Genomic DNA, 24,893 nt, shown 5'->3' with positions numbered 1-24,893 from the left:
GTGACAGACCCCATTCTCTTCCAAGTCCCTCCAGCCGTGTCACCATGGCGGGGCCCCTCCCTCCACTGCTGCAGCCGGCCTGGTGGGGCAGCCGCGGGGTGTCAGCACTTCCTCTTTGTCCTGCCGAGAGCAAGATCTGGGGGCGCAGGCCGTGCCCTGGCTGCGTGTGCTGGACCTGTCTGCAGGCACCCTCCCCAGACCTGCGGCTGCAGGAGCGTGGGGTGGGGGGGAGGTCTTGTGCTCAGTCACTTCAGTCATGTCTGACTCCTTGCGACCCCATGGACCAGGCTCCTCTGTCCATGGGATTCTCCAGGCAAGAATACTGGAGTGGATAGCCATTTTCTTCTCCAGGGGATCATTTCAGGCTGGAGAGGCAGGAAGATGAGGCAAGGGGGGAATGTGATCAGCCCTCCTTCAAACCCTTCCCCCAGCCCACAAGGGCCCTCAGGGTGAAGCCCAGACTTCTGCCCAGGGCCCACAGAGCCTGTGGGTGGGCCTGGGGCATCCCATCCTCCTTCCCCAGCACCCCCTGGCCACCTCACTCCTCCTCAGCCTTGCCAAGCTCAGTCCTGTTCCGGAACTCACTGTTCCTGCCCCTAAAACAGCCTTCCCCGGCCTTTTGCCAGATCCTTGTCCTTGGGGCTCAGCTCAAGTGTGCCCTGAACACCGCCCCGCCCCCACCAACTTAGTCCTCCTGTATCTCCGGGGTCCTCCAACTGGAACTTGCATTAGAGTCTCCTGGGCCCCACCCCCACTTCCTGATTCAGGAGGTCTGCAGTGGGTCCCGGACTCTGCATTTCTCACCACTCTGGGCACTTCCTGTGAGCAGCGCTGCTTGGTAGCACTGACCAGTGTCTGAGGTCATCATCCTCATTTACCTGTTCTCTTGTTGATCATCCCTGTTCCCCAGTCAGAAGGCCAGGTCCCTGCGGGCAGGTGGTGCATCTGTCTTGCCCCTTCTGTGTCCCCAGTGCCTGGTGCAGGGCAGGGGCTCGATGTGCACTCAGAGAGTGAATGGCTGGAGTTGGGGTCAGCTGGGTTAGGCTGAGGTGTTTGTGCAGTATCTGTTGGAGTCAGCGTGGCACTTTGGCAACAAATGGGCTGCGTTGACAGCAAGACTATGTGCTCCATTTCAGTCTGACAGTTCTTAATAAAGGTGCCTCCCAGGGTGCCTTCCAGGTGGTGGGCTTTATGTATCTATGTCCTCCTCCAGACAACCCTGTGAGGTGGATGTTGCTATTAGCCCTATTATACTCGAGAAGAAACCGAGGCCCAGAAAGGTTCAGACACTTGCCTAAGGTCACACAGCGAAGTGGCCCAACTGAGATCTGCAGTGGTCTCAGGCTGCCAAGGGTTGGGCAAGTCATACACTTGGTGGAATCCAAGTTGGGGGTGGGGTAGGTGGGGGTAGGTGGACTGAATCACTCATTCAGTCCTCAAGGGCAGAAGCTTGCAGAGCACCTGCTGTATGCCAGGCCTCCTTCTAGGCAGGGGGGTGCACCTGCGGATGAAACCCCCTCCCCCTGTGAAGGGCACCTGCTGGTTCGGGAGGATTTGAAGCCAGAAAATACAGAAGTGCAGGAGAAGTGATGAGGAGGATGGTGGAGAGGGAAGGGACTGGGGAGGAGGAATGTGCTTTACATGGAGAAGCGAGGGGAGGTGTCTTAGAGAAGTGAGCCCTGAGCAGGGGATGGGGTGAGGACCTTGCCTTCCCCTGGAGTGAAGTGCAGCGGTGGGGAGAGCTTAAGACAGGAGGGCCCTGAGCTGACTGGGGAGGAGGCTGCTCCTCTCTCTCTCCAGGAGGGAGACAACCTGGAGGCTGGGCCAGGGTCCTGGTGCAGGAAGAAGAAGGTAACATAAAAATAAGGAAATAGATCTTAGAGCTGGAGCAGGGGAAACCTGCTAACAGATTAAAAATGAAAAGTAGGAAAGAAGAAGCAGCTTAGGTTTTTAGCTCAGGCAACTGAGTGGAAAGTATGTGTTCAACAAATATTTATTATATGAATGAATAAGTTAGTTTGAAAAATAACAGGCGTGACTGAGAGCTCACGTTATGCCAGGCTCTGTTAGAAGCCCTTTACATGTATGGACTTGATTAACCCTCCAAACAAGAAGACGACGTGTGTTTCTTACCCCTGAGTTACAGATGAACTCACCAAGGACAGGGAGCTGTGGGGCCTGCTCTGGATCATTCTGCAAGGAGGTGGAGCAGGGTGGGTGGGTGAGAGTCAGTGGGCTGAAGGGGGTCCCCCCAAACAGGCCCATCGCCATCCCCCCAGCCTACCTCCCCCCATAAGAACCTTCTTCCTCTCCCCCCAGCACAACCCCCCACTCTGGCCGGAGCACACCAAGCAGCTCTCCATCCCTCTGTAAGCGCCTACAGCTCTTGCCCGCAAGCCGACCCCCGCCTGAGCCGGAGCTGGGCACCATGGTGGAGAAGGGGTCGGATAGCTCCTCAGAGAAGGGTGGGGTGCCTGGGACACCCAGCACCCAGAGCCTGGGCAGCCGGAACTTCATCCGCAACAGCAAGGTTGGTGCCAGCTCAGGTGGAGTGGGGGCGGGGTGGGAGGACGGGGATTCAGGGGCTCCTTCTGACTCCTTTCCTTTCTCTTGCAGAAGATGCAAAGCTGGTACAGTGTAAGTATCTGGGCGGGGGGCCTTGCCGGAGGGATGAGAGGGACGGGGACAGGTACTGCGGCCCCTGGCTGCTGCTGTCAGAGTGGGTGCTGGGGTCAGGAGACCTGGGGGGGTGGTCTCATCCCGTGCTGCTACTTACATGCTCTGTGACCTTGAGTGAGTTGCTTAACCTCTCTGGGCTGCTCTCTCCTTGAGAAACAGTGCCCACCTTACTAGACTGAAGGGAACACTCCCCGGGAGTCAGTGATGTTGGTGGGTGCCTGACACAGCGCCTGGCTTCTGTAGCAATCAGTAAATGGTTCTCGTCATGGTTACTCTTGTATTATGGGCAGCGGGAGCCAGAAGTGGCCTAGACACTGAAGCCTCAAAGATGCTGTCCCAGGCTGAGACTGAGGTGTGCTGGGAGCTTTGAGGGGCAGAATTTTAGGGGTGTGAAAATCTGTCCCAGTTCTTACCTCCCAAACGTCCCCCAGATGCTGAGCCCCACGTACAAACAGCGAAATGAGGACTTCCGGAAACTGTTCAGCAAACTCCCTGAAGCAGAACGCCTCATTGTGGGTGAGTCATCCCCCCACCACCCCCAGCCAGACCCTGAGCCCCAGCTCTGCCCTCCTGACTCTCCGCGCGTGCGCCGGCCCGGCCAGGCCAGTCTATGACTCGGGTGTCTGCCCGTCTCTCCTCTCGGCCGCTTCAGATTACTCCTGTGCCTTGCAGCGCGAGATCCTCCTCCAGGGCCGCCTTTATCTCTCCGAGAACTGGATCTGCTTCTACAGCAACATCTTCCGCTGGGAGACAACCGTGAGCCGACTCACCTGGGACAAGGAGGGGCCCCGGGGCGGGCAGCGGCCTGGCCCCTTCTGACCCACCTTTCATCCTCAGATCTCCATCCAGTTGAAGGAAGTCACGTGTCTGAAGAAGGAAAAGACGGCCAAGCTGATTCCCAATGCCATCCAGATCTGCACGGAGAACGAGAAGGTGAGCGAGAGGAGCGGCGAACACGGGCCCCTGGGTCCCCGATCTTCATTGACTCCTTTCTCCTCCCCGCCACCCAGAGCTCTGTTCACTCTGCACCCAACTTCTCGCAGGGAATACCTGTTCTCTTTACTCCCGCCCCAGCCTGGGCTCCCATCATCTCTAGCCCGGACCCCTGCACCTGCCCCTGACTCAGGCCCTGCAGTCTCCCCTCACACAGCTGCTCAGGGATAGTCCTAATAGAAAAATTCTATCAGCTCAGAGGCCTTTTCTGCCAGGAAGCCTTCTCTGATGCTCCATCTATCATGATTGCTGCCTCACACCAGTGCCCCAGACAGGAGAAAGAAATAGGGAGGGAAGGCTTCATAGCAGACTTCTCTTTGTGTTTTCTTGGCCAAAAGGGGATCTGTTGGCCACTCCTAAGTGGGCACAGGAGACCGGGTATGTGCCCTGGACTTCCCCCAAGCAGCTCAGCCACTCTGGGCTGACCCCGTCTCCCGTCCTGGACTGTGAGTCCCGGGGCAGGACTAGGGGCCATCTCTTCATCAGTGGGACTCCAGAGTTGTCCACCGATGGGCTGGGCACAGAACTAACACTCTGTAGGGTGAGCGAAGGGATGACAATAGATACATCGGGCTGGGGAACCGGGAACATGGCGTGTGCACAAGTGGAGCTTCCTCCTCCCTCTGGCCTGGTGTCTCCCCAACTGCTCACACCCCTCTCTCTCCTGCAGCATTTCTTCACCTCCTTTGGGGCCCGAGATCGCTGCTTCCTCCTCATCTTCCGCCTCTGGCAGAACGCGCTGCTTGAAAAGGTGGGCCTGGGCGAGTCCTGGACAAGGGGGCTAGAGGCCGGGCGGGGGTGGGGGGGCACCATGGAGCCAGGGATGCTGGGACTTGGGGGACCCCTCCAGCTCTTCTCCATGGGCAGCAGCTCCCAGCGCACCTGCAGCTTCTCCATAGGCCACCCCCCACTGCCCAGAGGGCCTCCGCGAGCTGCACTGCCATAGCCCGCCCACAAGAAATGCATACCCACGGCCCCTTGGTAACCACCTGTGAATCGGAAATGCTCTGAAGGGACTTCCCTGGCAGTCCAGTGGTTAAGACTCTGAGCTTCTAATGCAGGGAACGTGGGTTCAATCCCTGGTCAGGGAACTAAGATCTGACATGCTGCATGGCCAAAATAAAAGAAAAAAAAGCTCTGAAAATGGGGAGATTTGGGATACATTTGGCAACAAAACCTGACTTGAGCTAACATGGAGATTTACAATCCCTGTCAGCACCGTCTAACAGAACTTGGTGCTATGCTGTCTGTTATGACAGCCACTGACAGCACGTGCATGTTGAACTCTTGGCTCGTGTGACTGGGGAACTGTATTTTTAATTTAATTTCAGTTTGATTTAATTCAAACTTAAAACATGCTGTGTGCTTCTTATATAACACAGGTCTGTATTTATCTCAATTAATGGGCCACAAAATATTTATATGTATGACTGGGGTCAATCTTAAATATAACTGTGATTCAACATAAAATTATAGTATCCAGTATAGAATATACCAGTGATCCTCAAACCAGAGTTTCAGGAACCCTTTGCACTCTTTAATTATAGACTCCAAGGAGCTTTTGTTTAAGTGCAGTATATCTGTCAATATATACTGGATTAGAAATCAAAACTGGGAGCTTTTTAAACATAAGATACACCACTGCACTTGGATTAGCCACCAGAGCAATGATGATATCACAGTGTCTCTGGGAAAACCCAACTGTACACTGATGAAAGAATAAAAGTGAAAAAGGCAAGTAATATCTTATACTACTAACACTTATCATACTTAATGGAAATAATTTTTCCCTCATGGATTCCCTAAAAGAGTCTAGGGGACACCCAGAAATTGGACCACACTTTGAGAACCTCTGGTATACTCTGCACTTACTGTATACTAATATAATACAGATATTTTGGGTATTACAGTATAGGCACTGTATAATGTTTCTTAAATCCCCAAATTTCTTAATTTTGAATCAAGTTTTACCCCAAAGATTTTGAGTAAGGGACTTCAGACCTTTACTTATCACATTCTGATAGTCTGTTATGGGCCAACTCTGAGTGGGCTGTCCTGGAATGTTCATTATGGTTGAATGAGTTTATGTAGCATGCATTTGGCAGCAAGCAGCAGAAAACCCAACCAGACAATGGTTTAAGCAAACAGATGCTGAAGCGCTTCAGATGGTAATAATAATAGCTAGCACTTAGAGCTACTGGGTGCCAGGAACTGTTCTGAGCTTTCCATGAATTAACTTACTTAATCATCACAGCCACCCTTTGAGGCAATATGGTTATCTTTATTTCACCAAGGAGGCACAGAGGGAAAGCTTTGCCCATGGTCACATATGCTTTTCTGTGGCCGAATGGGGTTCTGACCCATTGTAGTCAGGTTCTGGAGTCCACTTAATCACACTGATGCCCATGTAACAAGAGGTCTGGAGGTAGGCAATCTGAGGGGCTGGGGGGCAGTGGGGTTGAGGGCTCCCTGTGTCATTCAGGACCCAAACTCTTATCCATTGTTTCACACCATCATCTTTCTGCTGTTAATGTTTTGTTCACATGCTTATTGCCTCATGGTTGCAATATGGCTGCTACAGCTCCAAATGTCATGCCCTTACTTAAGGGTCCCAAACGTGAAGGAAGAAAGGGATGGATGGAAAGTGGGCGTTCCTTTGTCAGGAAGGGAAAGTTTCTTTCAGCAGACTTTTCCTTACATTTCTTTGGCTAAAACTTGGTCACATGATCACCTTTGGTTGCAGAGTTATATGGATTATATGGCAAATGAAAAAAAATGAGTTGGTATAAGCCAGTTTTAATTTGGTGGGGCTGGGGAAGATTTTCACCCCAGACTTATCAGGGTCCTGCTGGCAGGAAGGGAGGGTGGATAGATGTTGGGGTCTGCTACTGCTGGCATGCAGCACCTCAGAAGGCCCAAACACACTCCTCTAGCAGGGCTCACTCATATCCTGTCCTCTGGCCATCCTCGGGGGCAAGAGTTCTGGAGGAGGAGCCTGAGGGAGGGACGGGGCAGCATCAGAGTCTTCAGGGAGGGCGAGGGCAGCCAGACTGCTGGGGATGGAGTTCAGCCCCATCACTGAGGGCACGTCACTGAACCCCATCTGTCAGATGGGGATCATTCCTTCCTTGTAGCACCTGAGCTGGCCCCAGAATAAGTGCTCCATCACGTCAGCTTGGGAGGTAGTGCAGCCAAGTGGTTAGCTCCAGGGCTGCCCCAACACTCTGGGATCACCTCAGTACCACCACTTCCTAAATGAATGATGTTGCCTACCTCTGTGGGGCTTCCCAGGTGGCGCCAGTGGCAAAGAACCTGCTCGCCAGTGCAGGAGATGCAAGAGACATGGGTTCAATCCCTGGGTCTGGAAGATCCCCTGGAGTTGGAAATGGCAGTTCACTCCAGTTATCTTGCCAGGAGAATCCCGTGGACGGAGGAGCCTGGCGGGCTACAATCCACGGGGTGGCAAAGAGTGAGACACGACTGAGCGCACACACACACGCACCTTTGTGCCTCATTGTCATTATCTTAAAAGGATGATAATATTAGCACCTACTTGACAGAATTGTTTTGAAGACTTGTTGACTTGGCACATGTGAAGGGTTAGAAGAATGCCTGGCAGGTGGTAACAATTCAGTGAATGTCTGTTGCTGCTGCTGCTACTATTATTAATATTACTATCTCATCAGTCTCATCATGCCACTCTGGCCGTGGGTAGCTCTGAGGACGCCTGGGACAAGTATTGATAGTTGCGGGGCGGGACCGCATGGCGGGTGGGAGCATTGGCTCCGGAGTCTGGCTGGGTTTAAGCCTCAGAGTTGACCTCAAGCACGACTTCTCCGCTCTGGGCCTCATATCCTCCTCTATAAAACTGAGAAGTTTAACCTGTAGCAGTGAAAGTACTGTGAGGACCTAAGGGAGAATTCCCCAGTACCCTGGCTCCTACCCAGTGGGTTGAGGTCTGCGATGGGAAGTCATGCTCCCCCTTGTGGACACCGGGGGAACTGCTGAGGCTGAGGCTGGTGTGGGCCAGAGGGAAGGGCTCTGACTGCAAGGTAGGGGCCAACCCAACGTCCTGCCCATCCAGACGCTGAGTCCACGCGAGCTCTGGCACCTGGTGCATCAGTGCTACGGCTCAGAGCTGGGTCTTACCAGCGAGGACGAGGACTATGTCTGCCCCTTGCAGCTGAATGGCCTAGGGTGAGTCGATGGTTGGTGGCTGGTTCTAGGGGGTTGGGAGGAGACACAAGGGACTGTGTCTGTAGCTCCTGGAATCCTGGGTGGACTGAGGTGGGTGTACAAAAGTTTGGGAGACCAGGAGGGTGTGTGGGATCTCAAAGATCACAGTGGTGATCTCACTCCCTCTCTTTCTCCGCAGGAGCCCCAAGGATGTGGGCGATGTAATCGCCCTGAGCGACATCACCCCCTCGGGGGCAGCTGACCACAGCCAGGAGCCGAGCCCCGCAGGTTCACGCCGTGGCCGCATCACCCCCAACCTGTCCCGGGCCAGCAGTGATGCAGACCATGGGGTGAGCAGGCGGGTAGAGGAGAGAGGAGGGTGCTATGTGGGGCTGGGGAGAGGAAGGGACTAACACATTGAGGGCACCAGCAGGGAGCAGACAGAGAGGTGGCTGGAGGGGGAGGTGAGCGGATGCATGGAGGAATGGGATGGAGCTGGGAAGATGGGCGTCGAAAATAAGCACATGTAGGGGAAGAGAGAGACAGAGGTGGGGCAGGTAGATAGATGGAAAGGGGGAGAGACAGAAGAGCCAAGAGAGGAATGGATGGATGGATGGATGGATGGGGTGGGGCGCAGTCAGCTGAGGCATGGACAGGACAGGCATAAGAAAGCTTATGGCCCAGGCATCCAAGACATGCCTGACTGAGAGGCTGAGAGGAGTCCTCCGGGTGGCCCCAGCGCCCCTCGCCACTCAGCTATGAGCCCTCGGTACACACGACTTCCCCAGCTTTGGTTTTCCTACAGTCTCGGAGCTTTCTGGTGGACGTGGGCACCCAAGGGACAAGCTTGGATTAAACTTTTCTCTGCAGGCAGAGGAGGACAAGGAGGAGCAGACAGACAGTCAGCCAGACGCCTCCTCCAGCCAGACAGTGACCCCGGTGGCTGAACCCCCGAGCGCAGAGCCCACCCCACCTGACGGGCCCACCTCCCTGGGTCCCTTGGATCTGCTGCCCAGTGAGGAACTGTTGACAGACACGAGTAACTCCTCCTCGTCCACGGGGGAGGAAGGTGAGGCACGTGGCCCGACTCATTTGCTTTGGCCACACGAGACAGACTTTACTCAGACGGGCTGACCGAGGGAGTTGCTGGCTCACAGGACTGAAATAATCCACAGCATGGGCAGATAAGGCATTCAGGTATTCTTGTTAGAAATCTGTCCATATTTCGCTCTGCTTTGAAGGCAGCTTAGCAAGGTGGATAGGAGCACAGAATCTCAAGCCAGATGGCTGGGGCTCAATTCCTGACCATGCCACTTCTGAGCTGTGTGACGTGGGCAAATTATTCAACCTCTGAGCCTCCTTTTCCTTATCTGAAAAATGGATTGGCAGTAATAATGCCTACTTCATAGGGCTGTTGTGAAGAGAATTAAATGGCTTAATACATGTAGAATGCTTGGGCCAGTCCGTAAGTGTTGGCTTATTCCCGTCAGTGGCAGCAGCATCTCCATTTTCTCGACTGCATTCTCAGGTCGCTTCTACTCTTGTGGGGGCAGAGAGAGCTCCAGCCCTGCCCTGGTGGAAAGAAAGCCTGCTTTTCCCAGTGATTGCACCAAGCTCTAGGGTTGGCTCTGAATGGAGAGCTGGCCACTGGGGCTAGTGGCCTGGCCTAGGTCACATACATATACGCACACATACACACACCCTAAACCAATCACTGTGGCTGGCCTGGGACACACAGGCATGCGCACACACGCACCCCCACCCCTGAGTCCCATAACTGTGGCTGATGACTTGGCCATCAGCCACACACACTTGTGCATGCCCACATGCACACACATGCACGCACGCACACACGCACGCATGCGCGCGCACACACACACACACACACACACACATACACATACACCCTGAACCAATCACCATGGCCAAAGGCTCAAGGTTATGAGCTTGAGGGTGGGCTTATGACAGGTCCACCCCCATCGTCACTGGGACTGCAAGTATTGGGCCTAGGTGTGTGCTCCACCTTGAACCCACAGTGATGGCTCTGATTGTCTGGCTCGGGGCGTACGCCCACCCTAAAGCCATCCCGTGGTGGAGGGGGCTGAGTCAGTGCATGTCAGTGTCCACTCTGGTCCAGGAGGACGGGGTTGCCCGACCGCCCCACAAGGCCTGGGAGTGGGGAGGAGCGGTCCCCCTAGAGGGAACCGGAGGAACGCAGGCAGCCCCATGCACTGTCCTTTTCTGTTGCCCAGCCGACCTGGCGGCCCTGCTGCCTGACCTCTCCGGCCGTCTCCTCATCAACTCCGTCTTCCACGTGGGTGCCGAGCGGCTCCAGCAGATGCTCTTCTCAGACTCGCCCTTCCTGCAGGACTTCCTGCAGCAGTGCAAGTTCACAGGTCAGCGGCTGAGCTGGCTGCAGTATAGGCTAGGGCACCGGGAGGAGCAAGCCAGGAGACTGGCAGGAACCGCCATGCAGATTGGGTGCGGTGGGTCAGGGCGTGAGAAGCAGTGATTGTGAGACCAGAGGGGCTCCACCTCCTACCAGCTGAGTGGCCTTGGGCCAGGGGCGGACCTCCTCTGTGCCCCAGTTTCTTCTGTGTGGGGCAGGTGTGAGGTTATACCTGCCTTGTCGGGTTCTCGTGAGAACTAAATGAGTCAGTACTGGGCAAGTACCTAGAATAGGAGCAGATAGGAAGCCATTTAATAAATATGAATTAAAGACTGCTCTGTCAGGCCAGTGCAAAGCCGAGGACAGATGAACTCAAGTCCAACGGGAACAGCAGTGAAGAGATACTAACACAGATAAACATGTGTATCAGAGGGGTGGCTGTGATCTAGGGGTTATCAGGAAAAGATGCTGGAAGGATATGAATTGAAACTAAGGCCCGAAGAAGGAGCTTTCCTAGGGAAGTGGGAGGGAGTGGGAAAGAGGAAGCCTGGGGAGGTCAGCAGGATACCCGCAAAGGTCCTGAAGCTAAAGGCAGGCACTGGGAGAAGGCCCTTGGGGTTGGGCCCCCAAGGCCAGGTGTGGAGGGGGGAAGCCACAGCACCAGGGGAGGTGGAAGGGCTGACCAGGAGACCAGCAGGGAGCTCGGGAGGCTCTGAAAGTGGTTCGATTTGGGGAGGAGCCTGTGTCTGTTTTCTTAATTGATGAAAACAAACCATGCAGCATCCTCTGCAAAGTGGGTAAGACTGCCTTACCTTGGGAGCACTCGAATCCCCCCAAACTATGCTTATTTTCTGGAGAGAGTCGCACATCAGACGGGGAAGCTCAGACTCTGTCCAGCAGTACTGGGGAGCCATAGAGTGTTGTAGGGAGGGACAGGGTCAGCCTTGGCTGTTAGAAGCTCCCCCTGGACCAGAGCTGGAGATGGAGGCCAGAACCTCAGGGGAAGGCTGGAGAGGTTCCCTGGAATGGCAAGGATGGGATGAACCAGGACAGTGCTGAGGCAGTCACTGAATAGATAGTGACTAGGATGAGGCCCAAAGCTCTGCGGGGAGCCTGAAGGACAGTGGGGCCCAGCGAAGAGGGGCATGTTCCAGGGGTTGGGGAGGCCAGTGGGTATGCAGGGTCCTGAGGACATCTGGGGGAGGTGTTCAAGAGGTCGCAGGACCCTAGGTCTCAGGCTCAGGGGAGAAGCCAGTGCTGGTAGCATGGAGACTAGGGCTGCAGAGTGGATGCAGTGGCCCAGGAGGGCTGAGAAGTATGGGCAGGAGAGAGGTCCTGGCTCCAAGGATCATCAGCATCTAAAGTTTTAGGCATCTAGAAGGAAGACGGGGGGCAGACACCGGGGTGGGGGCAGGGAGGAGGTGTGGGTTTAGGAGCCAGTCTCCAGAGAACTGGAACCTTCCCCAGAGGACTGGGTCTCCTACTGCCTGAGGGCAGAGGACTGGAGACTGGGGTCTTCACTCTGCCCCTGGACCCCCCAGATGTGACCTTGAGCCCCTGGAGCGGGGACAGCAAGTGCCACCAGCGCCGAGTGCTGACCTACACCATTCCCATCAGCAACCCGCTGGGGCCCAAGAGCGCCTCTGTGGTGGAGACACAGGTGAGCTGGGCAGGGGGGCCGGCGGGTGGGGGGCCGAGGGTCTGGGTAGGGCGGATGGCGCTGACTCCTGGCTCCCCCCTTGGCCCCGCAGACGCTGTTCCGGCGCGGCCCCCAGGCGGGAGGGTGTGTGGTGGACTCCGAGGTGCTGACACAGGGCATCCCTTACCAAGACTACTTCTACACTGCCCACCGCTACTGCATCCTGGGCCTCGCCCGGAACAAGGCCCGCCTCCGGTGAGCCGCGCCTTGGCCCCGCCACCTGACACCCAGGTGTCCCAGGGCCCCCCTGCCCCATTCTCCCCGTCTCAAGTCAGCCGCAGAATGCTGGTTGCCACCCCAGCAGATGAGCAGAAGTCAGGAACACCCCGAGGTGGTTGACCTGAGCCACCAGAAGGGCGGAGTCGCCACTGACCAGGAGGGGAAGGCGGGGAGGGTTTGGGGGGAAGACTGGGAGCTCAGCTTGGGACATGCTGTGTCTCTCAGACCCCCGAGTCGGGGTGGACATAGCCGCAGGGTGGAAGGGGTTCAAGGGTGAGGTGCGGGCTAGGATGGCAGTCTGGGTGGGCAGTGCTGGGGCAGCAATGACAGTGGGGGACCTGCCATGGTCGCGGGTGTGGACAGAGGAGGGGCTGGGGGCTGAGTGGGATGTTGTGTGGGGATCACAGGGAACCCTTGAGGGGGGGTGTCTGTTTTGTGTGTGGGTGACACGGGGCCCTCTCTGAATTAGATGAGGGCACGTACCCTCTGGAGAATGGGACAGCAAGGCTGCAGGCAGCCCCTGACCCCCTCCCCCGGCCCTGCTCCCCAGAGTGTCCTCTGAGATCCGCTACCGGAAGCAGCCCTGGAGCCTCGTGAAGTCCCTCATTGAGAAGAACTCGTGGAGCGGCATCGAGGATTACTTCCACCACCTGGGTAGGGTGCAGGGGCCCGGGCGGGCCGCAGCCGGGGTCAGGGCCAGGCCGGGGCGGCCATGCAGATCCCCCTTCTGTGTCCGCAGAGCGAGAGCTCGCCAAGGCCGAGAAGCTGTCTCTGGAGGAAGGCGGGAAGGACGCACGGGGCTTGCTGTCCGGCCTGCGCCGGCGGAAGCGGCCTCTGAGCTGGAGGGCTCACGGTGATGGGACCCCGCACCCGGACCCTGACCCCTGTGCCCGGACTGGCATGCACACCTCGGGTGGGTTCCGTCAGGCCTGGCGGGGGGCCGGGGAGGAGCTGGGGGCTCCTCCCACAGATGAGGGAGGAGTCAGATGAGTCAGATGAGTCCATCTGACTCGGAGTTGCTCCCCCACAGGCTCCCTCACCTCCCGCTTCTCAGAACCGTCTGTGGACCAGGGCCCCGGGGCGGGCACCCCCAGCGCCCTGGTTCTCATCAGCATTGTGTGAGTAAGGGGGCTGGGCTTGGGGGTGGTCAGACAGGCCTGGATCTGCACCCTGGCTGTGCAACCCTGGGCCAGTGCTTGGCCTCTCTGGGCTTCTGCTTATGTGGGAGCGTGGGCTTACCCCACAGCAAGGGTTAAAGGAGGCGATGTTTGGGATGTGCCCAGGAGGGCTCCTCAGCTTGTATCACTCAGTTTGTCGTGGAGAGGTCGAACCACAGGGAGAGGGAAACCCTGGGGTTCTGGGGGCAGTGCTCAGAGGGAGCGTGGCCTCGCCCAGGGGAGATGGAATTAGGTGGGCCAGGAGAGGTTTACCCATGGAGGTTTCAGGTTTTCTGTGCTCAGCCCTGAGCTGTATGATACGAGGGATACAGTAGTGACCAGCAGTCCAGGGGCGAGACAGGTCTGGCACCAGACCAGAGGGATGGGGTTGTGATGGAGGGAATGGGCAAGAGCGACAGGGAAGCCATGGGAGGCTGGGCAAGGCTTCCTCCAGGCCGGACAGTGGGTCACTGGGGAAGGCATCCCGGGAAAGCAGAGGACTCTGAGCTGAGACCACCCCCCTCAACCCCCCAGAGTGGGTTTAGGCTAGAGAACCCACCTGTACAGAGGCCTGGGCTGGGGGACCCACCTGCATGGAGGCATGGGCTGGGATCCTGGCCTGGGGGGACCCACCTGCACACAGGCCTTGCCTGGGGGTATCCTGGCCTGCGTGGGGGGTATCCCACATGTACAGAGGCCTGGGCTGGGGGCAGGGTGCTCTGAGAAGATAGAAATGAGATCCATGCTCCTGCCAGACCATGGGCAGTGAGAGATCAGCCTCGTGCTCAACCTCTGGGCCTCGGTTGGCCAGTAACAACGGTCCATGAGGGGCGTGTGACGTGCTCAGCCTGGGGCTGCTGGGGTTGGGGGTCAAGGGGTGGCCAGGACAGGCTGGGCAGCTCTCATCTCTTTGTCTCCCACTCTCTCTGCCTTCTCAGGATCTGTGTGAGGTAGGGTCCTGCGTCCCACCCTCCCTTCCCCTGTGTCTTTCCCCCCAGCTGCAACCCCTTCTCCTTACTCTGTGCCCCCGGCTCCCCACAGTGAGGTGACTGGAACGGCAGTTAAGGGCTCAGGCATCAGGCCAGCCTGGGTTTGAACCCTGGCTTTGGCTTGTGTGACCCCAGGCATGTCACTCACCCTGTCTGAGTCTTGGCTTCCTCCTCTGGAAAGAGGGCTAGTCATGGTGCCCCTTCAAGGCATGGTCAAGTGGGTGCCCGCCCACTTGTAGGAGCATTGGTATCCTGACCCCTGACCCCTGACCTCTGACCTCGTCTCCCCAGCCTCATCGTCCTCATTGCCCTCAACGTCCTTCTCTTTTACCGCCTCTGGTCCCTGGAGAGGACAGCTCACACTTTTGAGTCCTGGCACAGTCTGGCCCTGGCCAAGGGGTGAGTGGGTAGCCCCAGGGGGTTGGGAGCTTGGGCAGGTGTGGGGGAAGCCAAGACCCCACCCGGGCCCTGTCTTCCCCACAGTAAGTTCCCCCAGACGGCCACGGAGTGGGCGGAGATCCTGGCCCTGCAGAAGCAGTTCCACAGCGTCGAGGTGCACAAGTGGAGGCAGATCCTGCGGGCTTCCGTGGAACTCCTGGACGAGGTGCGGCCTGGGCTGTGGGGTCCTGCAGTCACGTCCCGAGATGTGGCATAATGCATCCGGGCCTCACTTTCCTCCTGTGTTAAATGAGGAAGCCATTCATAGTCCTCACCTCCCAGGGTTGCTAGAGAAATCAGCGAGATGGAAGATAGCATTTATAGCTTCTCATCCTGGGGAAGAAGTCCAGGATGTCTTGACTTCAGGCATGGCTGGATCCAGCCACCCAACAGTAATAAGAATCGGTCTCTTACCTTCTGTTGACTCTGCCCACTCCCAGGGCTGGCTTTGTTTCAGGGGCATCCCAGGTTGACTGAGATGGTACCTGAAGCTCCGAGGTAGCAGCCAAAGGAAGGAGCTCATTCTCACTGGCTACTGGGTCACGTGCCCATCCCCCAACCAGTCACATAAGCCAGGGGTAGATAAGGCTGGTCCCTGAACCCCTTCCTGCCTGTGAGGTGACTAAGGGATCATGTGAGGGTGGGAAAGAGTTCCTCCAAAAGTTAGGGATCTCACCTCCAGGAGGGGTTGCCCCAGACACCCACTGTAGTTTGCTGGCAGTGTCTATACAGACAGCCAGGTTCAAATTCTGACCTTGTGCCAGTGACTTCATTGCTGGGGCCTTGGCTTCCTCCTCTGTGAATAGAATGATAATCAGTGTTACTCCAAAGGCTGCCGGGAGGATTGAAGGAGTTAGCATCTGGGACTTCCCTGGTGGTCCATTGGTTAGGACTCCAAGCCTCCACTGCAGGGGCTGTGGGTTCGATCCCTGGTCAGGGAACTAAGGCCCCATATGCTGTGGAGCATGGCCAGAAAATAGTATTAACTAGAAAGGAGTTAGCCTGTGAATAGTGCCCAGCTCACGTAAACACCTCACCTGTGTTTGCTGTTATTAGTGGGATCCTGCAAAGCAGGTGCTCAGTAAATGCGGTGGTGGGTCAGCACAGGTGCCAGGCGCTGGGGAGCATCTGGCCTTGACTGGGTGCCCAAGGGCATCATAGCCCACGTTGCTGGGTGATGCTAAAAGTCCTTTCTGGTCACTCTGAACCGTAATGCCAAGGTCTACCTTTAGGGGCCTCATTGCACCCTGAAATCATGCTAGGAGGAAGGGGAAGGGCTGTGCAGGACAGGGACGAGGGATCATCGAGGCTGGGGTGCCACTGCTCAGAGACAGCAGGTCAGGGCTTTCCCATCCTGAGTTCAGTTCTGATTATGTTTCTCTGCCAAGGGCACGGAATCGACTACACAAATTAACTCTTAACAGCAGACACTGATTGAGCCAGACGGTTCTAAGAGCTAAAATGACCAACTGATTTGTTTCTCATGGCCAGCCTTCTAGGGGGATGCTTTTGTTACCACTCCACCCCTCCCACCCCCTGTCATGTAACGGACAGGAACATTGAGGCAGAGACATTTCCAAGGTCACATGGCAGGGAGTAAGACTAGCTAACTGTGCCCAACACCCTGTGTGCCAGGTCTAGGCATACACCCGGGAGATCCCTGAAGTAATCCTACGATGCAGAAATATTACTGACTAGTGTCTCAGCTGAGGGATCCAGGACAGTTAAGGGGCTTGCCCAAGGTTACCCCATAAAATGACTTGAACCCAGGCCGTCTGGGCCGCTCCCACTTGCTGCCTTTGTTGTTGTTTGTTGTTCCATCGCTCAGTCTTGTCCGACTCTTTGTGACCCCATGGACTGCGGCACACCAGGCTTCCCTGTCCTTCATTATCTCCCGGAGTTTGCTCAAATTCATGTCCATTGAGTCAGTGATACCATCCAACCATCTCGTCCTCTGCCTGTGAGAAGTTAGACTGGGTGCGGAAAGGCTCCTCTCTCAGGACAGGCTGACCTTGGCCTCTCTGGACCTTGCCCAGGTCCTCAGCTGCAGGATGGTGGGGGTGTGTCACCTCCACCAGCACTCAACCCCCCAACCCTGCCCACCTCTCCCTGCAGATGAAGTTCTCACTGGAGAAGCTACATCAAGGCATCACCGTCTCAGACCCTCCCTTCGACTCCCAGCCACAGCCTGACGACAGCTTCTCCTGAGGACACACGGCCATCCTCCTAAATGGACAGATAGACACAGAGGCTCGGTAGCCACTGCTGGCACAGTGTGAGCACCGGGAGCCTCCCGCCCACTCCTCTCGGTGGCCTGGCCCGGGGCCACACAGACACGGGGACCACAGAACCGAGATGCACTTTAGACCAGCGTGTGCGAGTCCAGCTGCCGTCACCTGCCCTGCCAGGGAGCTGGCCCAGCCTTTGGCAGGCCCCCCACTAACTTATTGTGCCCGTCTGGGGTTGTGGGGGTCCCTCCTGGGGTGCACGATTCCCTCAGCTCTGGGTTTAATGTATTATATTTATTTGGGGCTGACAGAGTCCCAATAAAAGGTTGGAAATGACTGTGATTGTCCTTGTAGGGGCCCTGGGAGTGGTGAGAGCCTCCTGTTACACTTTAGGTCCCGCTGTGGTAGGAGGGGCGTACAATCCATTTTCTGGGGCCACAGACACCGACGTGACCTGGAATTCCCAAGCAGCTCTGCACCATCAGGATCCAGTGTGGGGGCTCCAAGGACAGACTGGTGGCCTGGCTCTATCCTACCTCTGATACTTAGCGGGCATGTCACCTGAAGCAGTTCAACCTCTCTGAGCTTCAGTTTCCTCTGCAGTGAGCATAAGAATAGCACCAGTCAGAGACTTGCCTGGTGGTCCAGTGGCTAAGACTCCGTGCTTCCACTGCAGAGGGTGCAGGTTTGAGCCCAGGTCAGGGAACAAAGATTCTGCATGCCTCACAGAGTGGCCAAGAAAAACAAAGAATAGCACCAGTCTTTGAGGATTGTTAGAAGTGAGTTTTCTTGAACTTTAGTTGCATCAGAATCTCCTGGAGGACTCCTAAAAACCAGAATGCCAGACCCCACCCTCAGTTTGAGACTCAGCCCACCTGCCATGAGTCTGCCGAGGTCTTGCACTGCCAACAAGTTCCCAGGTGAGGCTCATGATGATTGTCCAGGGACCTCACTTTCAGAACCACTCTATAAGGATTCAAGGAATTAATACAGGTGGCTACTTGAAACAGGGTCTGCACAGAGTAAATATTCAATAAAGGTTACTATTATGGGAGAGAAAAATCAGGGGAGAAAAAAAGTAAGTCATATAGTGAGGACCAAGTATGTACCAGGCTCTGTGCCAAGGTCTGAAGTATTAGTCACTCAGTTGTGTCTGACTCTGCAACCCCAGGGTGTAGCCCACCAGGCTCCCCTTCCATTGGATTTCCCAGGCAAGAATACTGGAGTAGGTTGCCATTTCCTTTTCCAGGGGGATCTTCCTGACCCAGGGATCAAACCCCCATCTCGTGCATTGCCGTCTGAGTCACCAGCAAACCCAAACATTCATTTAATTCTCAGTTACACCATGAGATGGAGACAAATAGTTACATGCCTGGCACCAGTCAGCAGAGAGGCAAGGCCTAGCCCCTGGTGTCTCCACCTTCAGATAAAAGGCCCCCTTCAGGGGGTCACACCAGAAGTTGAGGCCGCTGGACCTTATCTTACCAATTCAGAAATGAGCCTAGAGGCAAAACCTCTGGTCCAGGTAGAACCCAGAACTGTCTCACTCAAATCCTGTTCTGGTTACAGAGTGAATGAGGAAGGGTAAAAAGAGACCTCTGACAGGTCACAGGCTGTAAGAATCTTAATTGATGGTTTGGGGCAGAGAACTGAAGGAGGGGCTGGATGGGGCAGGATGGACCACAAGTGGTAAACGATGGAGCCAGTCTCTCCTATCCTCTAGCTAGCGATTGAGGCAAATTAACCATCCTGTGCCTCAGTTTCCCACACCTGTAAAATGGGCATAATGGTAACACCCATCTTGTAGGAAGAACTAAATGAGTTAATAGTAAGGTGCTTAGAATGGCACCAAGCCCATAGTAGGTGCTCAGCGAACATCAGTTTGCAGGTGCCCCTGTGTGGTGCCTAAGACCTGTCCTCACTGTGCCTCTGCCTGCCACCCCTGACAGGAGGGACCGGAACAGCAAGAGAGTTATTTTTTGCAGGGGAATTTCACAGCCCAGGAAGTGCTGGCACAAGGGCCCAGACCACAAAGGTGTCTGGTGTCCCTCGCGTGGTGTCCCTGGCTTCCTCTCCTTCTGCCCCGGGCCAGCCCCACCCTTGATTCCTCTTGCCTGGCAAAGTTGGGCTGGGGAGCTTCTGAAACTTCACCCTATCTAGAACTGGAGGTCAGGACCTGAAGAGCAACCGTCAGCCAAAAGCCCCCACTGTGGTCCCAAAAGAGCCCCTACCCTCATCCTTTTCATTTAGCAGACAAGTTACCTACCATTCGGGCAGGATTCCAGACCCATCTGAGGCCGGCTGCGTGACCCTAGGCAAGAGAATGGCCCTCTCCCAGCCTGTTTCCCAGTTCGTAAAATGCAGATTAATAACAGAACTTGCCACATACATGCTTGTGGAGGTAGAAGTGGACCCAGCATATAGCAGGGCTCTAGCACTGGTAGTTATTTATTCACTTGACAAATATTTATTGAGCACCTGCAAGGTGACAAAGGGCTTCCCTGGTGGCTCAGATGGTAAAGAATCTTCCTGCAGTGCAAGAGACCCGGGTTCGAGCCCTGGGTTGGGAAGATCCCCTGGAGAAGGGAATGGCAAACCACTCCAGTATTCTTGCCTGGGAAATCCCATGGACAGAGGGGCCTGGCGGGCTACAGTCCATGGAGTCACAAAGAGTCGGACACGACTGAGCGACTAACACAACACTACAAGGTGCCAGGCACAGATGAAGGTGCTGGAGACGACGCAGTGGTGCACAGGACAGTGTTCTCACCTTGGGGGAGCTTGTTTTCCAGGGTTGGAAGGACAAGAGGTGAATGGAGGACCCATATAAAGAAGAGTATAATGTCAGGTAGTGACAACTGCCGTGAGAAAAAAAAAACTGGTAAAGGAGGTCAAGTAAGGGACGGTGGAGGCAGTTTGTCCTGAGTGGACAGAGGGCCTGATGAAGGTGATGTCAGAGCCAAGGGCTGCAGGAGAAGAGGAAGTCCGCCCTGGGGTCACCTAGGGGAAGAGTGGTCCAAGCAGAGATGAGGAAGGACCAAGGCTGCGAGGTGGGAATGAGCTTGGTGTGTTGGAAACAGCACGGCCTGGACGGCAGCGAGTGAGGGGCGGGGGGGGGGGGGGGGGGGGGGGGGGGCAGGGGGAGGGGTGGAAGATGACGTCAGAGACAGAGAGGGTAGCGGGGTCACGAAGGGTCCTCTTCTAGAAACGTGGCGCCTCTAGTACCCAGAGCAGAGCAGCCTCTATGGTTTGGATCCAGAGTGTCCCTCCTGCTTGGGAGGGGTCTGGAGTATTATGTCAGGCCCTAGCCTGACACCCCCCAAGCCCACTTGGGTTCCAACACAGTGACCTCCAGGCCCGAGTGCCCGGGGTCCGAGGGGGAGGTCACCAGGAGGCTCCTGGCAGGTTCCCCTGGAGATTCCAGGGGGGTGACCTCCATAATTTAAAGTCCGGAGCCCTGCGCTCAAACCGCCCTCCAAGCCCTCCTGTGACTCTGAAGGGGCGGGGGAGGGGGGGTCACCTTTCCCCGACTGCGCACCTGGGCGTCCCCGGAGTCTGGAGGGGTCCGACGCCCAGACCACGCGCCCCACGCCCGAAGCCGCGGTCCCTGCGCCACCACCGGGAAAGGCCGGTGCGGCGGGCGCCTCCCGGGCCGCTGCGGCAAAGGCTGGGCAGCCGCGCCCTCCCCCCGCGGTGATTCATCCCGCCCCCTCCCTCTCCCTCCTCCCTGCCGTGGCCGCCGCCGCCGCCGTCGCTGCAGTGCGCAGGAGACCGCGGCCCGCGCCCTAGCGCGCCCGAGCCGGAGCCGGGCCGGGGTCCGCGCACCTGGCGGATGTGGCCGGCTGCGCGCGCCAACGCAGCAGCCCGAGCAGCGGCCGCCGCCCGCGCGGCGGGGATGCCCGGACGCCGGGCCCCGGGGCTGGGCCCCCGGCGGTAACCGGAGCGGGGGGGCCGCGCCCCCCCTCCCCCCTCGCCGGTCCCAGAGCCGCAGCTGCTGCGCCCGCGCGCTCCCGGGGACATTCTAACCGCCGCCGGGTCCCGCCGCCTCTCGCCCCGCTATTAATACCGGCGGCCCGGGAGGGGGGCGCAGCGTGCGCAGCGCAGCCATGGGGACGCTGCTGGCCTTCGTGGTCGGCGCCGCACTGGGTGAGTGCGCGGGGGGCGCGCGCGGCGGGGGCACCGCCGGCACACTGGCCGGGCGGCGGGATTCGCGCTCGGGACTCCGGGCCGCGGGCGAGGGCCGTCCCCAGCCCATCCCCCGGCCCGGCTAAGTCCGCTTCAGAAGTTGTGCGCGCGGGGAGCGGGGCTCGGGAGGGCGCAGAGGTGCGGGTGGGCGCGAGCGGGCGAGGGCCGGGCTGGCACGGCTCGGCGGCTGCGGGCGCCCAGCCGGGGGCGAGGAAACGCGGAGTCAGCTGCTCCCGGAGAGCCCCGCAGGCTGCAATGTGACACCTACAGCCGCGGGAGGTGGGAGGGGGGAGGCGGCGCCCGGAGATTGGGACCAAGAGAGAGAGGAGAGACAGGAGAGATAGAAACGGAAGGGAAGGAGCGGCGAGAGACACAGAAGTTCTCCTGAGTGCTCCGCTGGGAGACTGGGGAGCTGGAAAGTGAGGGGGGAGACAGAGAAGGGTGCAGAGTATGCCAGAGAGTTAGGGATCTGAGCGGTGGAGAGAGAAAAACTCGAGCGAGGCAGGAAGAGACAGAGACACAGGTAGACACAGGGAGAGATGGAATTTTAAAAGGACAGGGAAAAGTGCAGGGAGAGATGGAGAAGCCAGGAGAGGATGTCTGAGCCTGAGATAAGGACACGAAGTGGGGCCTTCGGAGAGACCCCTGAGAGATAAAGAGGGGCCGACAAAGACTGAGGCGCTCAGGGAGATGGAAAGAGCAGAGGAGGAGGGCAGAAAACCCTGATTAATAGGGGGAAGAATGGGGGTCAAAGCAGAAGCCTCTGACCTGGAAAGACAGCAGGAGCTAGTGAGCAGGAAGGAGGAGGCAGGTAAGAATGAGGATGAGGGACTCAAAGGGACTGGAATGTGCTGGGGATGCGAAGGCCCTGTGGCGCGGGAAAGAGCTCAGAGAGTTTTGAGAAGTTGATGGGGGTGGGATTGGCTTCCTCAGGAAGTGAGGAGCCTGGGAGCAGGGGTGACTGAGGCAGGAGAAGATAGGAGGGGGTGGACGGCGGGAACTTGTGGGACTGGGGAGCAGGGCTGGAGTGGTTTTCTGTACTGGATCCTGTGCCCACCTCCTTCTCTGAGGCCTTGGCTTCTCCCAACCCATTTGGGGCTGGTTGGTTTTAGAGAGCAATCAATTCTGGTAGAACTGACACTGCCACCTTGAATTTCTAACGCCACTGGAATTCTGGTCCCCCCACCTGGACACTGCAGTACCTTGGACAAGTGGCCTCCTGAGAAAGGGGTACCTGGGTAGCACAGACTCTAAGTTACTGACCACAGTAACAGCCCTGTTGATTGGGGGCATTCAGTGTACCATGGGCTCAGACAGTATAGAATCCACCTGCAATGCAGGAGACCCGGGTTCGATCCCTGGGTCAGGAAGAGCCCCTGGAGGAGGGCATGGCTACCCACTCCAGTATTTTTGCCTGGAGAATTCCATGGACAGAGGAGCCTGGTGGGCTACAGTCCATGGGGTTGCAAAGAGTCGGAGATGACTGAGCACACACACACTGTATCAGGTCCCCTGCAGCCTTATCTACTTTGAAACCTGCCCAGCCACCTCCAGAAGAAAGACGATCGTTTCCCTCACTATTCACAGGGGCAATCAGAGAGGATGAGGGACTCGCCAAGGGCACGTAGCTGGTGGCAGGGCCAAGCTCCAAGCCTGGTTCTGGCCATTCCTGATTGTAATCAAGGGGCACCAGATGGCTTCCAAGGGGCCTGAGAGCTGTCAGCCAGTGAGCCTGGCATTGCCAAGGGTGATGGGTGCCCCGGCTCGACCTGAGCCCACTGTCCCTGCAGTGTCCTCAGCCTGGGGGGGCTGCGTGGAGGTGGACTCGGAGACCGAGGCCGTGTACGGGATGACCTTCAAAATCCTGTGCATCTCCTGCAAGCGCCGCAGTGAGACCACCGCCGAGACCTTCACCGAGTGGACTTTCCGCCAGAAGGGCACAGAGGAGTTTGTCAAGGTGGGTGGGCTCCTGGCACAGGAGGGTGGGCATCTATGTGGGAGCTAGTGACGGGGAGCAGGGTTCCGGTTGGGGTTGCGAGTTTGTCTGCACCCAGGTGCCATTTCTGATGACCTGGATCCACAGGCCAGCTCCACCAGGACCGGCTGGTGACCTTGGGCAAGCCGTTGAACCTCTCTGAAACTTCATTGCCTCCTCTGTAAAGAAGGGGGAGCGGGTAGTCTCCAGCTCTGAGGTTGGTGTAAGGATTGAGTTCCTGCACCTGGCACACGGTTGTCACAAAATATACGTCATCAGAATTATTTCGTACCAGCAAAAAATGCCTCAGATGGTTATCGTGGAAGGAAACAGAACTTTCTGACCTCTGTGTGTTTTGAATTGCATAGGAGGGGGCTCCATAAACTTTTTGAGGGCCTGCCGGAGAATTGGAGTCTACAGCAGCCGGAATCGGGCTGTCTCTCACCCTGCCTGGGGAGTGTGTCTGGAGGCTGGGCAGGATGGTAGAGAATGAAGACCAGGAAGGCTGAATGGGGGCTCCGGAGGATGGCCAGGGAACGCGTGCAGCGGCGTGTGTGTGTCAGGGCAAGGGACAGAATAGAGGTCTTGGCGGGGCGGGGGTGACTGGCGGTGACCCCGCGCCCACTGCCCCCAGATCCTGCGCTATGAGAACGAGGTGCTGCAACTGGAAGAGGATGAACGCTTTGAGGGCCGCGTGGTGTGGAACGGCAGCCGGGGCACCAAGGACCTGCAGGACCTGTCCATTTTCATCACCAACGTCACCTACAACCACTCGGGCGACTACGAGTGCCACGTGTACCGCCTGCTCTTCTTCGACAACTATGAGCACAACACCAGCGTCGTCAAAAAGATCCACCTTGAGGTGGTGGACAAAGGTGAGGCAGGCCCCTGGGCAGCCAGATGGAGGGACCAGATGGCAGGAGCCGGGGTGGGGGTGGGGGGGGGTGGGGGGGGTGGGGGGGGCAATGGGCTGGCTGGCTCAGCGCCTGGGCAGCAGGGGGTGGAGGCAACACCTCCCGCCTGGACTCCAGCTCCTGCCCCCGCTTCCCTTCAGCCACGGAGAGGTCACGGCAGGCCTGTCCCACGGAAGTGCTGAGTGCAGAGCTGAGCTCTGCCTCCTGCGCTGTGAACCCTGGCGGGTGCCTTCCTCTCTCTGAGCCCGAGTATCGTCCTGTAGGAAACAGGGTGATGATAGTGTCTCTCTCTCTCTGTGTCGTTGGAGCCATTCTGATATCGTGGGGAGGTGGTGAGGATGGAGTGAGATGCTGGGTGTCTGAGGCTGGTGTGTCTGTCATAGCAGGGCCTCGGCACACAGGGGCTGTGGTCGTGGTGCTTCTGATTGTCAACAGCCTTAGTCCCCCCTGTATCACCTGGGGCAGGAAATCAGCGGTGTCACCTGTGGCGGGGCTCCTCAAATTCTACCATATGCGGTCGTGCTGTTGTTTGGATCTTGACTCAACAGATCCGTGTTGGGCCCAGGATTCTGTCTCAGATGAGGCCAAGGCTGCAGGTCTGGGGCCACGCTGAGCAGCAAAGATCTAAGGTGTGTTTTGAACCATTTTTCATCATTTGGGCTTCAACTGCTTTGGACTCCTTCCCTGAACCATCTTCTGATTGGGTGTAAATTGGAATTCTCCAGGGCCTCAGGGACCATTGGCCTAGAGAGTCAGGGAGATATCCCAGACCTTGGGCTTGGCAGGTGAGTCCCGAGGGGCCGTCAGCACACGTGCACCATCACGGGTGACGTGCACTGGTGCCCCCCTTCC

At 57.2% G+C, this 24,893-nt stretch overlaps 2 protein-coding genes and 1 long non-coding RNA gene across 8 annotated transcripts in view; 2 read left to right on the top strand and 1 right to left on the bottom strand.

Annotated features, from left to right (window-relative positions):
• Nucleotides 1-17,304, top strand: part of GRAMD1A (GRAM domain containing 1A) — a 30,606-nt gene extending 13,302 nt beyond the window's left edge. For all 4 annotated transcript variants that reach the window (XM_070451759.1, XM_020889413.2, XM_070451757.1 and 1 more), the window contains exons 2-19: nt 2,320-2,530; nt 2,617-2,637; nt 3,111-3,195; nt 3,332-3,435; nt 3,517-3,612; nt 4,343-4,423; nt 7,757-7,869; nt 8,048-8,198; nt 8,719-8,917; nt 10,101-10,244; nt 11,779-11,897; nt 11,989-12,131; nt 12,706-12,809; nt 12,895-13,068; nt 13,186-13,273; nt 14,593-14,700; nt 14,785-14,905; nt 16,855-17,304. In XM_070451759.1, the coding sequence (XP_070307860.1) occupies nt 2,429-2,530; nt 2,617-2,637; nt 3,111-3,195; nt 3,332-3,435; nt 3,517-3,612; nt 4,343-4,423; nt 7,757-7,869; nt 8,048-8,198; nt 8,719-8,917; nt 10,101-10,244; nt 11,779-11,897; nt 11,989-12,131; nt 12,706-12,809; nt 12,895-13,068; nt 13,186-13,273; nt 14,593-14,700; nt 14,785-14,905; nt 16,855-16,947 (2,046 nt within the window). In that variant the 5' untranslated portion in view covers nt 2,320-2,428 and the 3' untranslated portion in view covers nt 16,948-17,304. The remainder of the gene's footprint in view (nt 1-2,319; nt 2,531-2,616; nt 2,638-3,110; nt 3,196-3,331; nt 3,436-3,516; nt 3,613-4,342; nt 4,424-7,756; nt 7,870-8,047; nt 8,199-8,718; nt 8,918-10,100; nt 10,245-11,778; nt 11,898-11,988; nt 12,132-12,705; nt 12,810-12,894; nt 13,069-13,185; nt 13,274-14,592; nt 14,701-14,784; nt 14,906-16,854) is intronic.
• Nucleotides 12,710-20,591, bottom strand: LOC139030008 (uncharacterized). Of its 2 annotated transcripts, XR_011482350.1 has the most exons (4): nt 20,506-20,589; nt 17,843-17,933; nt 16,487-17,681; nt 12,710-15,535 (listed from the first exon to the last, which is right to left on the bottom strand). It is a non-coding gene; the product is annotated as an uncharacterized lncRNA (long non-coding RNA). The 2 variants fall into 2 exon arrangements; XR_011482349.1 differs by having other exon boundaries at nt 16,487-17,933; nt 20,506-20,591.
• A 109-nt stretch (nt 20,592-20,700) lies between these two features.
• SCN1B (sodium voltage-gated channel beta subunit 1) overlaps nt 20,701-24,893 on the top strand; it is a 10,089-nt gene continuing 5,896 nt past the window's right edge. The window contains exons 1-3 of one of the 2 annotated variants that reach the window (XM_070451857.1): nt 20,701-21,113; nt 22,943-23,109; nt 23,762-24,002. In XM_070451857.1, the coding sequence (XP_070307958.1) occupies nt 21,074-21,113; nt 22,943-23,109; nt 23,762-24,002 (448 nt within the window). In that variant the 5' untranslated portion in view covers nt 20,701-21,073. Of the gene's footprint in view, nt 21,114-21,515; nt 21,964-22,942; nt 23,110-23,761; nt 24,003-24,893 lie in introns of those variants that run through there. The other variant, XM_020889411.2, reaches the window with a different exon arrangement.

The sequence above is a fragment of the Odocoileus virginianus genome, chromosome 20, assembly GCF_023699985.2.
Source record: "Odocoileus virginianus isolate 20LAN1187 ecotype Illinois chromosome 20, Ovbor_1.2, whole genome shotgun sequence".
Lineage (NCBI taxonomy): Eukaryota > Metazoa > Chordata > Mammalia > Artiodactyla > Cervidae > Odocoileus > Odocoileus virginianus.
Note: the sequence above shows the minus strand (reverse complement) of the source record. Positions and strands in the feature narration are given on the sequence as shown.